This window comes from Cebus imitator, unplaced genomic scaffold (assembly GCF_001604975.1).
Source record: "Cebus imitator isolate Cc_AM_T3 unplaced genomic scaffold, Cebus_imitator-1.0 Scaffold59, whole genome shotgun sequence".
NCBI lineage: Eukaryota > Metazoa > Chordata > Mammalia > Primates > Cebidae > Cebus > Cebus imitator.
In genome coordinates, this window is record NW_016107374.1 from 1,433,319 (window position 1) to 1,449,429 (window position 16,111).

The 16,111-nt window shown below is 49.1% G+C and overlaps 1 protein-coding gene across 8 annotated transcripts in view; it reads right to left on the reverse strand.

Annotated features, from left to right (window-relative positions):
* FAM118A (family with sequence similarity 118 member A) overlaps positions 1-16,111 on the reverse strand; it is a 29,575-nt gene that overhangs the window by 3,311 nt on the left and 10,153 nt on the right. Inside the window, exons 1-8 of one of the 8 annotated variants that reach the window (XM_037738903.1) lie at positions 15,157-15,494; positions 14,727-14,783; positions 13,705-13,960; positions 9,539-9,760; positions 6,734-6,862; positions 4,405-4,452; positions 2,124-2,156; positions 1,076-1,195 (exon numbers count right to left, since the gene is read on the reverse strand). In XM_037738903.1, coding sequence (XP_037594831.1) covers positions 1,076-1,195; positions 2,124-2,156; positions 4,405-4,452; positions 6,734-6,862; positions 9,539-9,760; positions 13,705-13,960; positions 14,727-14,773 — 855 coding nt within the window. In that variant the 5' untranslated portion in view covers positions 14,774-14,783; positions 15,157-15,494. Of the gene's footprint in view, positions 1-1,075; positions 1,196-2,123; positions 2,157-4,404; positions 4,691-6,733; positions 6,863-9,538; positions 9,761-13,704; positions 13,961-14,726; positions 14,784-15,156; positions 15,495-16,111 lie in introns of those variants that run through there. The other 7 variants (XM_037738904.1, XM_037738905.1, XM_037738902.1 and 4 more) reach the window with 7 other exon arrangements.

Here is a 16,111-nt window from a genome sequence, read left to right on the forward strand (position 1 = left end):
AATATTGGGAAATGTTATTTTTTGAAAAACAAAGGGGAAAGAAGAACCTAAGAATTCCTCAAAAAATAAGAAGTAACACATGTCTTAAGGCCACAATATGAAACAGTAAGAAATAGGAGAATGGAATGTAAGGAACAAGCCACATTCGACGCTGACATTGAGAACACGTCCTACCACTGGCACAGGCGCTGTGGCACTGGGCCCATGAACATGACCACAAGGTAGCTAGGCAGGAAAGAACACTGACGGTGTTTTAATCAAGTCAATGCTTTTGCTTTCCAACTTTTACAGTCAAACTACAGACAGCCTGGGGGTCTCATTTCCTTTCTGTCCTGACACCAGAGAGGGACACAACGGGGAAGCCGGCTGGTTCTAGGGCGGGATACAGAAGCCGGGCCCATCCAGCCCAAGCTTCATGTTGGGAAGTGTGGCTTAAGTATGTTATTTAAAGAATGAGAAGGAACACACAGCACTATCCACACCTGGCAGGAAGAGGAGAAGGGGCAGAGAGGGAGGGCACCAGCCATCGAGACAGCCCTTCCCAGCTCAACAGAGGGGCCTATTCAAACACACTGTTTAGATAAATAGTTCAATCACTTAAAGCTTAGCCTGTCACAGAGACAACAAAACTCAAATGATTTAAAGTGGCTTTCTCCAGAGACTCAGGTGGCATGAATCAGGCTAGTGGTCACCCTTAGGGCTGGGGGAGGCTGGGGAGTGGCAAACGGGGTAGTGGCATTGCTGCTTCCAGAACTGGGTGTGATTAGATGCGAGAGCTCACTTTGCAAAACTGCACTGAGCTGACCTTATATGATCTGGGCACTTTTTGTTTGCCTTTTTAAACTTTTCTTTTTGTAGAGAGCACCCTTTTGCCTGCTGCACTTTCATAACATGCTCACCTGAATCAACAAGACATTTCCCTCTGAGGAGTTGGAATGGGGTTGGGGTGACAAGTCAGGTTCTCTGCCAAGCCTCCTGTGCCCTGTGGCCCTGACAGAATGTATGCACCTCCCACTCGGGCCTGGGGCGTGGGAGTATGGCACTGCCCCTGAAGACGCCCACCAACAAGCCAGACCTGAGGCAGCTCCCCACAAAAAAAAAGACACAATACCAGTATCTGGTTGTCTGAGTTTTTTTGAAACTTCAATTCCATTCTCCTCTGACTTCCTCTTTGCACAGTCCTGGCATGTATTACCTGAAAGAGGAAAACTTCGTAAGAAGCTTGTTTAGTTACAATCCACCCGCCAAGGCAGTTTATAAATATGACCTTCCTGAAGCACTGGCCAAATCAACGTTACCCCATGCTACAGATGACCTCCGCCACATTACTGCTGCTTTCAAAAGAAAACGATGGTTCCAAGAGTCGCATTTAAGAAAGCAACTGTAATAAAGATGTCCTTTCACACGGGAATAGGAGGAAACAGGAAGCTGACTGCGCTGGTTTTATACTTCCTGCCCCACTAACACGGATGCAATGCCAGGGGCTCCCACACCGAAGCGCATTTTCTCATCTGTGAACACACTGGGAGAACGGGGCTGCGCACCGAGGCCTCCGCACCACCGACAAGGGCCCCTTTTACCCAAATGACTCAGCAAGAGGAAAAACACCTGGGGCCCACTTCACACACAGGAGGGCACTCAAAGCCACTGAGTCTTGTTAATTTATAAACAGGCAGAATTGAGCCCAGCAAGAAAAGCGTTCACATTTCAAACGAGTATGAAATACAAAAGCTTCTGTATGAAAGCTCGGACCCCTGAAATGAGAATTTCTCAGGAGCTGGGTAATTCTAAGGCACTGCATCTTGCACCAAATGGTACCACACAAACAGAGCCTGCTGTTCCAAGTCCCCTGTCACTCTTGGTTCTAGGGCAAGAAATTCTTCTCAGGAGCCAGCTGCCCACGTGTGATTCGGCTGTGCTCCCTCCTCAAAGGGATGGCTTGTAGTCTCTTGGTGTGGTAAGGGCCATGCTAAGGCATGCCTATTTATCATCTTCAGTGGGGCTGTCTTAATACAGGCCAAGCATTTAATGTGAAAAACAAACGTTGACGATTTTACAGTTAGTGACAGGAGACAATGGCACGTGTAGGCAAAACACAGGCTGGCAAGAAGGATCTGCTTTACCCAGTAGCGTGGTGCTGTCCACTCGATCAGCATCTGAAGGAGAAAGAAAAGCAGTCAGTGGAGCCGAAACGCCAAAGTTCGTCCTCCTCAGTCCACTCTGAGGCAGTGACTGGGAAGAGGCTTCTGGGAAGCTCAGCCGGTGTGGGCTGTGGGCTCCTGGACTACTGGCTGCCCTTTCTTCTCCACCTCCCAGGCTTGGCATGAGGACTCACTGAAGGAGCCAGGTGGCAGAGAGCATGGCGCGGTGTCCGTGGTCACTAGCATTACTGTCACTATCAGTGGGCCTCCTCCTCCATCAGGAGTGGCACTCCATGAATTCGAGTACAATTGTCCTTCATGACACAGTCACAGATTAAAACTCCCAATGATCTTGCAGTCTTCTGGCAGCTTCAATCCACTTGGCTGCCATGACCTGGAAAGGGAGCTTTGGCAGGACAGAATCTGCTCAGCTCCTCCAGGAGCCCAAACACATGCGGGCTGCCACTGGGTCCGGTACTCCGGGGGGTCTGGGGGTGGAAGGGACAGTGGACAGGGGCAGAGATGAGGAAAGCCTGCTGTCTGCCTCTCTGCAGAGCCACGCATGTGGGCTGGTGCCAGGATGCACCAAATGGTGTTTTTTGCTCTGCAGTCAGGCTAGGATCCCAACCCCAGCTTCAAAATGTCTGGGCACTAACCGGGCACGTTATGAGCCTGTGCCAGCTCGGCCTGTCTTGTCTATGAAATCATCTACCTACCAGCACTGCATGCTGCCACTAAAAGCTAACTAAGGTCAAGAATATGGAACTCCCAGTGGAGGGTAACGCCTTGGCACGCATGAGCTCCCCTCTTCTGCCCTTAATAAGATGCTGTTGCCCTCATTACACTTTCATTCATGGAAATGGAACTTCCTTTGGTCCATTTTGCTAATTAGCCATTCTGAAAAGAAACGATAGTGGTTAAAAAAACAACAAAAACCTTAGCTTTTGGGTTATCTGTGCATTCTCCAGTCTCCAAGTTCATAGCTGGTCACACACCTGCCTCTGTGCCTGGGCTTTCAGTTACAACTCAACAAGAGCCCGCACAGGCCTTTCCAAACTTGACATCAGCAGTGTTTTATGATGCCAGATGTGCAGCTATCAATTCCCTCATGTCTCAATTATCTTGGTCATTCCTGACAGACAAGCAATTTCTCAAAACAAGGGCCAAGAAGCGTTACTTAAAAGAGGTGCTGCATTCAGAACAGGAAAAATATGTTACTTGAAAAAAGAAGTCAAGTCTTCATGAAATCATTTTGTGCTTCTGAAGTCTGAACTTTTCAGCTGCAATGAAGGACACAAACATGAGCTATCTGCCTCTTTCAAGTGTGAAGTATCACAACAGATAAAGCTGGCCTGGTAGTTTCCTTTCCTGGTTAAGGAAACCTGAAGCGTGAATAAATGTGTCCAGGTACACATGTGTGCACAGCTGTAAACCTCAAGGTTACTTTATGTTTTATTTTTAGAGATGGGGTCTTGCTCCAATGCCCAGGCTGGAATGCAGTGGCCTGATCACAGCTTGCTGTAGCCTAGAACGCCTGGGCTCAACCAATCCTCCCACCCGAGCCTCTCAAGTAGCTGGGATCACAGATGTGCACCACCACACCCAGCTAATTTTTTAAAAAATGTTTTTTGTAGAGACCAGGTCTCCCTATGTTGCCCAGGCTGGTCTTAAACTCCTGAGCTCAAGCAATCCTCCTGTCCCAGCCTTCTAAAATGGTGGGATTACAGGCATGAGCCACCAGTCCCAGCCTGGTGTTAAAGTTTAGTTACAGACTTGTCACTGGGACACCAATCACTTCAATCTTCTAATTTTAAATTACAGAGGCAGTTTGAAAAAATAATAACCAGAAGATTGGTGAATTTTATGGGTATGTGAATTACATCAAAAAGAGAGAGAAACAACTAAAAGAGCCCAATGGGTTTCGTACTTGAAAAGTGAAGACAGGCCGGGCGCAGTGGCTCACACCTGTCATCCCGGCACTTTGGGAGGCTGAAGCAGGTGGATCACCTAAGGTCAGGAGTTTGAGACCAGCCTGGCCAACATGCAGAAACACGGTCACTACTAAAAACACAAAATTAGTCGGGCATGGTGGCACATGCCTGTAATCCCAGCTACTTGGAAGGCAGGAGAATCGCTTGAACCCAGGAGGCAGAGGTTGCAGTGAGCCAAGATCATGCTATTGTACTCCAGCCTGGGCAACAGATCGAGACTCAAGTCTCAAAAAAAAAAAAAAAAAAAAAAAAAGTGAAGGCAGAATCTATACCTGGGCTTCGCTGTCTGCAGATCTGAGTGGCAAGGTCTTGCACATATCCTGGAAAATAGTCAAAACAGTCCCCGTAGGATACAACTTTGATTCCGTGCAAAAGCATATCTGCCTGATGCTTAAAGAAATGGTCTTCATTCTCCTTCAGTACAAGCATGTAGTGCTCCAAATCCACCTTATTCGGTACAGAGTAAAGAAAGAGGGCCTGGAATATCTGATCACGAAGGGTTTCTCCACAGCCCACAAACAGAAAAGACTTGGTACGGTATAAGTTCTGGAGGACTTCCTAGAAAAAGCCAATGAAGAAATCAGGTGCTCATCTGAAAGACAGCAAGAGCTTACAACTAACCAAGTCACATGCATGTGCTTTTAAACCACTGACCCCTGACAGGCTGTTCCCAGGGCCACACTGAGGAACATGGAAGGACAGGATCCTCTCCCAACATGGCACTCAGGTCACCCCACAGCAGCAGCCTGTGGCAGCAAAGACCAAAGCTGGGCTGAGCCTGCCTCTCCCCACCTGAGCTGGGGTAACTGGTCTTTGGCCGAGGTGGGTGGCAGTGCGCACGCCCCTTGCAGCAAGGCCAATCCATAACCCACCCCGCCCACTCACCAGGGCAGTCACCCAATTCAAATTTTCTCAAATTAGGTACAACTTTAAATGACTAAAACATAAAATGGGGACATTCGAATGTTTTCAGTTCAGAATTATGCAACACCCTAAAGCTAATGTCTACCTCAATGGGTCATATGTGGGAATTCCTGCAGGGGCTGGGAGGGTGGTCAAGAGGAGACGGTTTTGTGAATGAGGGCAGGAGAGCTGGGGAGGGGATCAGTGACAGGGACTGAGGAGGTGGGATGGGCACAGGGAAAGTAGATTGCGTAGGGTCACTCAGGCAAGCAGCAGACTCATCAATTCAGCTAACCAAATATCTCAGAGAGACTCAATCTCAGCAGGTATTTCCTATAACCAAGTAGTATTAATTGTGCAACTGAAAAGCATCTCCCCAATCACTCATCTTACTCACACCTGCCACAGCATGACACAGGCCCAGGCAGGAGCCCTGAGGAACAGAACACCTGGCCGTATGCTCCTGCGGGAATCCACAAAGACACCAAGTTTCTCAGTGTGTAACAGAAGCACGCTGCCCTCACTTCACTGTGTCCAGGGCATCAAGAAGGCCTCACAGCCAGGAGTGGGGGTGCACACCTGCAGTCCCAGGTTCTTGGGAGACTAAGGCAGAAGGATCCTTGGGCCCAGGAGTTCAAGGCTGCAGTGAGCTTTGATCATGCCACTGAACTTCATCCTGGGCCACAGAGCAAGACCCTGTCTATTTAAGAAGAAGAAGAAAAAAAAGCCCCACAGAGAATGAAGTTTTATTTACTTTTATTTTTTTAGAAATGAGGTATCACTCTGTTGCCCAGGCTGCAGTGCAGTGGTGCAAACCCAGCTCACTGCAGCCTCTCCCTCCTGGACTCCAGTGATCCTCCCACCTTGGCCTGCCAAAGCACTGGGATTACAGGCCTGAGCCACTATGCCAGGACAAGAATGAAGCTTTAAAACTACAGGAAGGAGCTGGGCACAGTGGCTCATGCCTATAATCTCAGCACTTTGGGAGGCCAAAGCGGGTGGATCACAAGGTCAGGAGTTCAAGACCAGCCTGACCAACATGGTGAAACCCCTATCTACTGAAAAATACAAAAATTAGCCAGGCGTGGTAGCACATGCCTATAATCCCAACTACTCAGGAGGCTGAAGGAGGAGAATCACTTGAATCCGGGAGGTGGAGGCTATAGTGAGCCCAGATCACACCACTGCATTCTAGCCTGGGCAACAGAGCAATACTCCAACTCAAAAAATAAATAAATTAATTAATTAAATAAAAATAAAACTACAGGAAGGAGAGTAGAGCATTTCAGACCAGAAGATGTATAGAAGAACAAAGAGAAGTGGGGAACATTCTAGACTGCACAGGGCCCTGTATGTCATGCTGAGGAGTTTCACTGTATACCTGGGCAGGTGAGAACCACAGAATGGCTGGGGCTTTTGGAGAGGGTAAGGTCAGATCTATGCTTTTAAAGGAATCATAGACTCCTTCCTCCAACAAATATTCACTGAGCATCTATTCAACATGGAGGCACCCTGCAGGGCCCAGAGACACAGAGGAGAACAAGAGATGCGGCCCCTCCCTCAGCAGCTGTGTGAAGGACCAACCTGAAGGACACGGTGGCCTGGAGCCTGAGATACCACTCTGACTGCAGCCAAATGGCCAGGGGTCACCACAAATTCCCCAGAGGATGCACCAGTGCTAATTAGGACGGACCATACCATGACTTCCGGGTCCTGAGTGACATCTTTATATCCTGATGGATCCAATACCATCCCACAGGGGTCTGTGTAGAGGCCATGAATGTGAAGAACACCGTACTTGATATGTCCTCTCGCCCACTGAAGGACCTGTCAAAAATCAAGACAAAGAAAAAAATCCTTAAACTATTACAAACAGAAAATATTTAAATTCGATTCATAGTTTTTAAACCGATCTTGGAAAGAATCAGAGAGATGCTTCACTTTAACAGTTACACCTTCAAAACCTAAGAGAAACTCGGCTGTGAGCACTAGTTATTCCCGTCCTATGACAGTACAATTACACCTTTAAAACATGAGAGAAGATTGGTTGTCAGCATCAGTCACGCTGGTCCCATGATAGCAAAAGAGCTTCTTCAGCTGGGCATGGTAGCTCACGTCTATCATCCCAGCTACTCAGGAGGCCAGGACACCAAGACAGGACATCACTCGAGCTCAGGAGTTCGAGACCAGCCTGGGCAACAACGTGAGAACCCCATCTCAGGGGGGAAAAAAAAAAAAAGAACTTATTTAAAGACAGTTACACAGAGAATATCTTTAGCACCTGAGATTACAGCAAACTGTTAGGAGTGATTACTTTAGCTGCGTTAGTTGGATTTTCACTTCTAAGTTATATATTTCTGTATTACTTCTAAACGCCCAGAAAATATCTGTATCACAAATAAATATATCGCACATATATATCACACACACACACACTCATACACACACATATACGTATTGAGAAAAGTATTTATCAAACGGCTAAGCACATTCCTTTCCGTTCAAGATGCAGAACGCAGGACCTTATAAAGACGCCAGCAGGTCAGTGTCCAGTCATCTTCACTGCACAGCCCGCACAGCAGCAGGCAGAGCGGACACAAACACCAAAGCCCTGCTGCCATCACTGGGCACTGAGCCAGCTGGCAGTTCTGTTTGTGAACTGGCGGTTCATTTCCAGAGACACTGACCACAGCAAGCGTCAGCAGTGGGGACCGTGTGGCTCAGACACAGAGGGCAGGTGTCTACCCCATGGCACTGCTGGCAGGAGTGGATGCCCTGTCCGTATGTATACCACACAGGGCAGAAGGGGACCAGGGGCTGCAGCTGAGCCCAGTCCTTACACTGACACTGAGAGATCATCTCTGCGTAATTCAGTTTCTTTGTCCAGAGCAGGGCCAGGGCCTTCTCTCACAAGACAGCCCAGACAACACAGGCAGCAGTGTTAGTTATGAATAACATAAGCAGATGCACAAAGGTCCCAAGCATGTCATAAAAGAAATATCGACAGTCACAACGAGACTATGCTCAACCTTAATAAAAGAAATAAATGTTTAAATTTTTCACCTATCAAATGGACAAAGCGTATTTCACTTTGTTTTTTAATAACACCACGTGTTGGCAAGATACAGGAAGTGGGTACTCCCATACTCAGCCACTGGGAAGGTAACTGGTACTCTTTCTAGAAAACAATTTGGTAATTTACATCATCAGTCTTTAAAACAGTCATACCTTTTGACCATAAAACTCTTCTAGGAATTGATCTTGAAAACAGAGGGACATAAAAGTCTAAGGACTCTATAGTGTTATATCTGTAAAAACATGCTGACAGAATTTGGACATTCATCTTACCCAGATTTCATGCTGAACTGTAATCCCCAGTGCTGGAGGCGTGGCCTGGAGGGACGTGCTTGGATCATGGGGCTGGATCATCCCTCACGGCTTAGTGCCATCTTTATAATAGTGACTTCTTGAGAGATCTGATCATTTAAAGGTGTGTGCCACCTCCCTGCTGCCACCTCCTCTGTGGCCATGTGACACGCCTACTCCCACTTTGCCTTCCACCACTGCTGGAAACTTCCTGAGGCCACCCTGAAGCAGATGCTGCTATGCTTCCTATACAGCCTGTGGAACTGTGAGCCAATTAAAGCTCCTTTCTTTATATATTACCCTGTCTCAGGTATTTTATTTTCTTTTGTTTTGTGAGACACAGTCTCGCCTTGTTGCCCAAGCTGGTGTGCAGTGATCCCGGCTCACTGCAATCTCCACCTCCCAGTTCAAGCGATTCTCCTGCCTCAGCCTCCAGAGTAGCTGGGATTACAGGCATGCACCACCACACCCAGCTAATTTTTGTATTTTTAGTAAAGACAGGGTTTTGCCATGTTGGCTAGGCTGGCCTTGACCTCTTGGACTGAGGGATCCACCCACCTTAGCCTCACAAAGTGCTGGGATTACAGGCATGAGCAACCATGGCCGGCCTCAGGTATTTCTTACACGGCAGTATGAGAATGGCCTGAATTACACTATGAGCTACAATTGTGCCACTGCACTCCAGTCTGAGCAACACGGCAAGACCCTGCCTCTGCAAATAAAAAATAAAAGCAGGAAATATGAAGTCTTGAGATGCACAGAACACTGCCCCATCATTTCCCAGCTGCCCTGGAGAGAGGCCAGCTCAGCCTTTTAATTCCAGCATCTTGTTTTCCTACGGAGCACAGTATTCCAGAGGCGGCCAGTGTGCCACCTCCCATTATTACTTATTTTTAGGAGAAAGGGTCTCTGTCACCCAGGCTGGCTGGAATACAATGGCATGATCATAGCTCATTTCACCCTGGAACTCCTGGGCTCAAGTGATCCTCCCAACCTCGGCCTCCGCAGTAGCTAGGACTGCAGGCAGGCGCCACCACACCTGGTTCCTTTATTATGAATTCACTGCTATCAAGTGAAAGCTGCTCTAACCCACAGAGCTTCCACACGCTCACAGCCCACCCGTGCCCCAGCCCATACCTTGGTCTTGTCCTTCAAGTCCAGAGACTCCATGGGCTTGTTCTGTTGCTGGCCAAAGATCTCCAGCAGGTTGTCGTAGTTGGTGGTCAGGACCATGGTGCCCCTCTCCATCAGGCTGAGGATCGACTGCAGCACCAGAGGGTTCTGGATGTGCTGCTCCAGATTGTCAAACACCTCCATCAGGCAGTCCTGGAAGAAGTTGGGCTTGGTGTCGCCTGTGCGCTACGGAAAGGTGGAATGAAAATTTCAAAAACATCAGCCTCAACAACTACTCAGCAGGTAAGCAGGCCATGTTCTGGGTGCCAGACACACAGCAGCTGGAAACAAAGAAAATGAGGCTTCACAGAATGCACTAAAACTCCAGACCAGGGGACATCACGTGTGTAGCACGCCACCAGTGATGCTGCCATGGGAAAGCACAGCAGAAGCAGGGGCAGGCGCTGTGGGGTGAGGGTGGACAGGACCAGGGCACCAGGGAAGCCTCTCTGAGAAGGGGAAGCCTGAGCAGAGGCCTGAGGAGGTGAGGGCTCCTGGAGAATGTCCTAAGCAGAGGGAAAAGCAAGGGCCGCAGCATGGAGGTCATGGCTCAGGTATGCCCAAGATCAGCCAGAGGTCACTGAGGCAGGAGAGGAGTGAGGGGAAGTGTCAGCAGCAGAACCTGATAACCTGGGCCTTGAAGACCACAGTAAAGACTGGCTTTCCCTGAGAGCTGCGGAGTCCAAGGGGTGTACAAAGCTGTGTGTCTTGATGGCACCTCCAATGAGGCGGGAGGCAGCATTTCTTTTTCCTTTCTTTCTGAGATAGGGTCATGCTTTGTCACTCAGGCTGGAGCACGGTGGTGCCAGGATTGTTCACTGCAGCCTCCAAGTCCTAGGCGCCGGCGGGTTTCCCACCTCAGCCTCCCAAGTGGCCAGGGCTACAGGTGCCACTACCACACCCAGCTCATTCTCTTTCCTTAAAAATTTATTTTTTAATTATTTTATATTATTTTATTTCATCTTATTATTTTATTTTTTGGAGACAGTCTCACTCTGTCACCCAGGGTGGAGTGCAGTGAGTGGCACAGTCATGGCCCACTGCAGTCGTGATCTCCCAGGCTCAAGGGATCCTCCCACCTCAGCCTCCCAAGTAGCTGGGACTACAGGTGCACACCGTAACACCTAGCTAATTTTTAAAAAAGGTTTTTTTTGAGACAGAGCCTTGCTCTGTCGCCCAGGATGGAGTGTCATGGCATGATCTCGGCTCACTGTAACCTCCCCTCCTGGGTTTGAGCAATTCTCCTGCCTCAGCCTCCCAAGTTGCTGGGATTACAGGTATGCATTACCACACCCGGCTAATTTTTGTATTTTTAGTAGAGACGGAGTTTCACCACATTGGCCAGGTTGCTCTCAAACTCCTGACCTCAGCTGATCCACCTGCCTCAGCTTCCCAAAGTACTGGGATTTAGGCCTACCCAGCCTAAAATTTTTAAAATTTTTTTGTAGAGACAAGGTGTTCCTACGTTGCCACAGCTCATCTTGAACTCCTGCCCTCAAGTGATCTGCCCACCTCGGCCTCTGGAAGTGCTGGGATTACAGGCGTGAGCCAGCACACCTGACCAGCAGTGTTGCAGATACTCTGAGAGAAGCCAAAGGGTCAGGACTCAGGCCTGGCCTCCAGAGGCAGCCCCAGTGGTCTCCAGTGGCCTCGACAGAAGCTGCCTCTAAGGGGCCCTGAGAGCCGAAACCTGGCTGGATGGTTCAAGAGAAAAAGGAACTGGTGACAGCAGATCCAACAGCCGTGCCTCAGAGCTTTGCTGGGAGGGGTCACAGAGACAGGGTGGGGGTGGGCCCGGGGGGACCCTGGGTGTCCCCTCTGCCCGGCTCTCAGCCTCACCATCACCCTCTGCCTTGGCACCTGGGCATCAAAATCCCTCCCCTCACCCTCTGTGCCTGCTTGTGTCACTCCGCCAGCACAACAAACCCAAGACTCAAGGGTTCCCACTCATCCCACAGCTCTTCTGACTCTCCCACCCCCCAAAACCCTCCCCGCTGCTCCCAGTGGGTCGTGTCTGCCGTCAGCCAACTCCCACAGCTCCACCCTCTTCTGGCAGTGCTCACCTTCTCCCCCACCTGAGACCTGGCTCTAAGTGTGCCTCTGCACTCCCTGCACCAATGAAGCTGGGGGCTCGGCTCCGGGCTCCCTGCAATCTCTCTAGCTGTGCTTCTGTCATCATTTGGGGTGACTCTCATGTCCACTTGGATGATCCTTCCTGGGATCATGGCCTCCTCCCACCACTCTCCTCCAATGGTCCCGGCCCATCTCAGCCATCCACACATACAGCCACACCCCAGACCCCATCATTACCCAGAACCTGGATCCTTTCCAGAACCTCTGGCCCAGCTTCCCCTGTCCAACCACTCCCCCACAGCTCCCCACCTCTCTAGCACCTTGGTTCCCATGGAAACTTCAAGCCCATTGAGGCCCGTGGGCTATGACCCTATTACCACCAACGGCAGTCACGCGCCGCCCTCTGTCCTGCCTTCCTCCATCAAGCAGCTTACGTCTGTAGCGTCTGTACACCACCCTCTCCCCCAAATACTTCCAAGCCCCTCGCCCTTCTCTGGTATTGCTGGAATTCCTGATGCAACCAACCCTCAATACAGCTGTGTTGACTGGCCTCACTTCAACACCTCCTGATGGAGGCTTTCAAAAACAAGCAGAAGTGAACAGAAGAGGTTCACTTTTGAAACTCAAACACTCATTTTCAAGACAAATGATTCTCACTCTAGCCGGCCTCTTCCCCACATGAACAACAACAAGGGCCCTCCATGCTGCCCAGTGACCCCACTACCTTTCCCAGCCTCTCTTCAACTCCTCCCTTCTTCTTCCTGTGACAGGGTCAGCAAATGTTGTCTATAAGGGCCAGAGAGTAAATATTTCAGGCCTTGTGGGCCATAAAGTCTCTGATGCAACGACTCACCTCTGCCTGGAGGCATGAAAGCAGCCAGACTATACGGAAACAAACACAGGCCCAGGGCCGTACTTTTCCAACCCCTGGCCTCTGATGAGACTCATCCCTCATCAGTAGAACACCCACGTGTGGCAAAGTCACCTAACTAAAAACATTTCCCAAGCTCTGGCAAAGCTAGGTGTAGCCCTATGTGAAAGTCTGGCAGATGAGACGAAACAGGAGTGGTGTGTGTGACTTCGGTGGCAGCCCTGCAGCCCCCGACTTCCCCCCCTCCCCCTCTTCCACGCACTCCCTGAGCAAGCACAGTACAGCTGCCCGCAGAGCGCCAGACGGAAGCTGCCAGCACAGAAGGGCCCTGCCCAACCACCATTTTCTCCCTGGGCTGCCCACGTGGGTCTCTAGGTGGGAATTATGAAAGTGCTCACATGACACCGCATGGCTTCGGGGATCCTTTCACAGCTAGCCTCAACTCTCACACTCTCCTTGGTGATGAATTCACCTTTTTTCCTGCTTCCTCCTCTATGTTCACACCTCCAACATCTCCTCCCATCCTGACTCTCAGATGGTGACTGAGCCTCTTCAGTAAATACAAGAGTGGAAGACAATGACTGCAAAGAGCTCGGGCCACACCATCCAGCATCCCAGCCTTTCTGTCCACACGCCATGGCTGACCTGGGACCACAGTGGCCTGCCGCATACCTCGCCCTGCAGCAGACCCTTCAGCACCGGGCCTTGCTCAGGAACAGCTCCTGCGTCACCAGCTGCTTCTCCTCTCAACTAGATCATCTCCACCGCAGACAAAGAAGCTAGAACCTCTCCCATCTTAAATGTTTTAGGAAGCACTTGTCATCTGAAGAAATGTGGCTGGCCTGCTTAAACCACACATGCCTAAGGGCTATTCCTTCACTGAATATAAAATCACAAAGTTCATACTGAATGCAGCTGACGACCTCCCTAAGACAGTCTCACACGGTCAGGCTCCATTTATCAGGAGCTGCTTCAGGAGCCCCACACTGCACTGTGCCTGGCATCCCTCAATTTTAAAAGATGACTCTCTGATAGACTCAAGAGTTCTGGCTCAATAGCCCAACTCTGCTGAGCACTGAACACAAGACAGGCCTGCAGGAGTTTATCATTAGGTTCACAGGCTCATCCAGCCTGGTGCAGAACCAAGTTGTCCCGAAGAAACCAGAGGTACTTGTCTGACACTTACAGGTGACATCTTCCGGATCAGATCATGGGCAACAACCAACAGGTCGCGATCCTTGGTCACTTTCCTCCGGAACTCGGCAACGTCCCCGGGGTGCAGCACCTCCAGCTGCTCTGCAGCCTCAATGACGGCCTCGATGCAGCTTCTCCACGAGCAAAGGGCAGGGATTCCTGGGGCCACGGCTGCGCTGACGCCAGTCCCGATAACCAAGAGCAGTTCCTGGGGCTGCTTCCGGATGAGGCTTTTTAAAAACTTTCTACTTGAAAACAAGGGAGGGAGAGAATGAAAGTCAAAGTGGAAACTGCAGACACAAAGTGAGTTCAGGCAGGCCTTGTGCTGTGCATGGACATGCGCACACACACGCTCCCCTCTTAACACTCTGGGGACACTGCCTGTGTGTCTTTCTTCATGTATTTATTTTACATGTTCTATCCTGATTCCTTAAAGGATGTGGGAGAGCTATGTCTCATGCATCTTAAGTTGCCCAGTGTTAAGATCATGTCGAATTGATATATATTTGTGAACAAAAAGTTCAGCAATTTTCATTCCTTTGCAGCTGCACACAGCTTATGAAGACACATCATGATGACAAAATGACCCCTGCTTAACAGTGACAGATAAGAAAGTGACCGGCAAAATGCTGGTTTTCTCCAATCCTAACCCATTCTGCAGTAAGTCCCTTTCTTGCGCTTCACTTCACAACAAACACAGCCTGCTGTCCATCTATAGTCAAAGAATTATTTCCTGGGAAGCACGACCCTTCCAGTTTGAGACATGGTCCCTCTAATTACGTGTTGCTGGGTTTGGAGACTGGACTATGGCCGCATCCTTGGACAGAAAGCTGGCTTCTGGAATGTCTCCTACACTGAAGCAAAGACTAGTAAGTGGCCCTCGAGGTCCCCTTGTGCCCCAGTGTTTTCATTTCACTTTCGCCTTTGCAGGTACTGAAGAACAGGTAGGAGTCTCACGGCGGAGGCCACATGGAGTCAGTGGAGCTCCCGGAGGGCACAGTCGCCTTCAATTACCTGGATTTTTGTTCACTTCTATGTGTTGCCTTTTCCACTGAATCCATCTGTGAATTCCAAAGAGAAAAACTTGTCAGAAGTGACTTCTAATTCCTAGGTTAAAATTGGTATTCATCCCCTGGAAGAGAGTTAAGGCTAGAATGAAAATCAAAGGTCCTGGATCTTTATTTAAATTAGAATACCTGCAAAATGTCACACGCAAATGACATACATCCAAAATGTGTCCTAAACCACCATTCCTCATCCCATGTGACTCATCAGGCTAGTTAGACTCTGGCCTGTTCTGCATGGGACAGCACAGAAGGAAAACACACATGCAGGGGCACAGACGGAGGAGGGGGATCCGTGGGCTCCATGCTGGGGGTTTTGAGGTCTCTTCCCACACCGCTCTAGAAGAACTTCCAGTGCACAGGAACACAAACGGCTTATCACAGGAGCAAAACACAGCAAGCGGCACAAAAAAGTGAAGTCAGAGGTGGTTTTTCACAGGAAGCCAACTAGCACTCTGTGAGGTGCAGAGCACTGGGCTGGGGTATGGCCCTTCTCGGCACCAGCACTGGCTCCAAACACCAGTCCTCCCCTTGGCCATACTGAAATCCAGTCTAAAGAAGTCATCCAAGCAAAAAGCCAATTCTTACCTTACATAAAATAGGAATCCCAAACCATCTAGGTCTCTATTACCAAGCTATCTCCAGATTCTTTAATTTTTCCAAAATCAGACCAGGCGTGGTGGTTCATGCTTGTAATCCCAGCATTTTGGGAGGCCAAGGCGGATTGCTTGAGCTCAGGCATTCCAGACCAGCCTGGGCAATACAGCAAGATCCTGTGTCTATATTTAAAAAAAAAAAAAAAAAACTTGCCGGGCATGGTGGTACATGCCTATAGTCCCAGCTACTATGAGGGCTGAGGTCGGAGGATCACCTGAGCCTGGGAAGTTGTAATGAGCCGTGGCCATGCCATTCCAACTCCACTCTAGCCTGTGCAACGGAGTGACTAGTTTCAAAAATAAAAAATAAAAATTTTCTAAAATCACATTTCCCTCCAATTCTAGAAATAATATCTATTGTAAGCAAGGAAAAATACAGAAAAATAAGGTTTTCCCTACAATTCTATGATCTTTCAGCAATAACTGTTAACATTTATATATTCCTTCTACTCTCTTTTAAAAGTGTTTACACCAGAGGCTGAGGCAAGAGAATCACTTGAATCAGGAGGTGAAGGTTGCAACTCAATGAGATTGCACCACTGCACTCCAGCCTAGGCAACAGAGCAAGACTCCGTCTCAAATATATATCAATACGTAAACAAACAAATGTGTTGACGTAATTTGAGAACACTGCATATCCTACTTTTTCATGCATTTAAATACATTTTTTTTTTTTTTT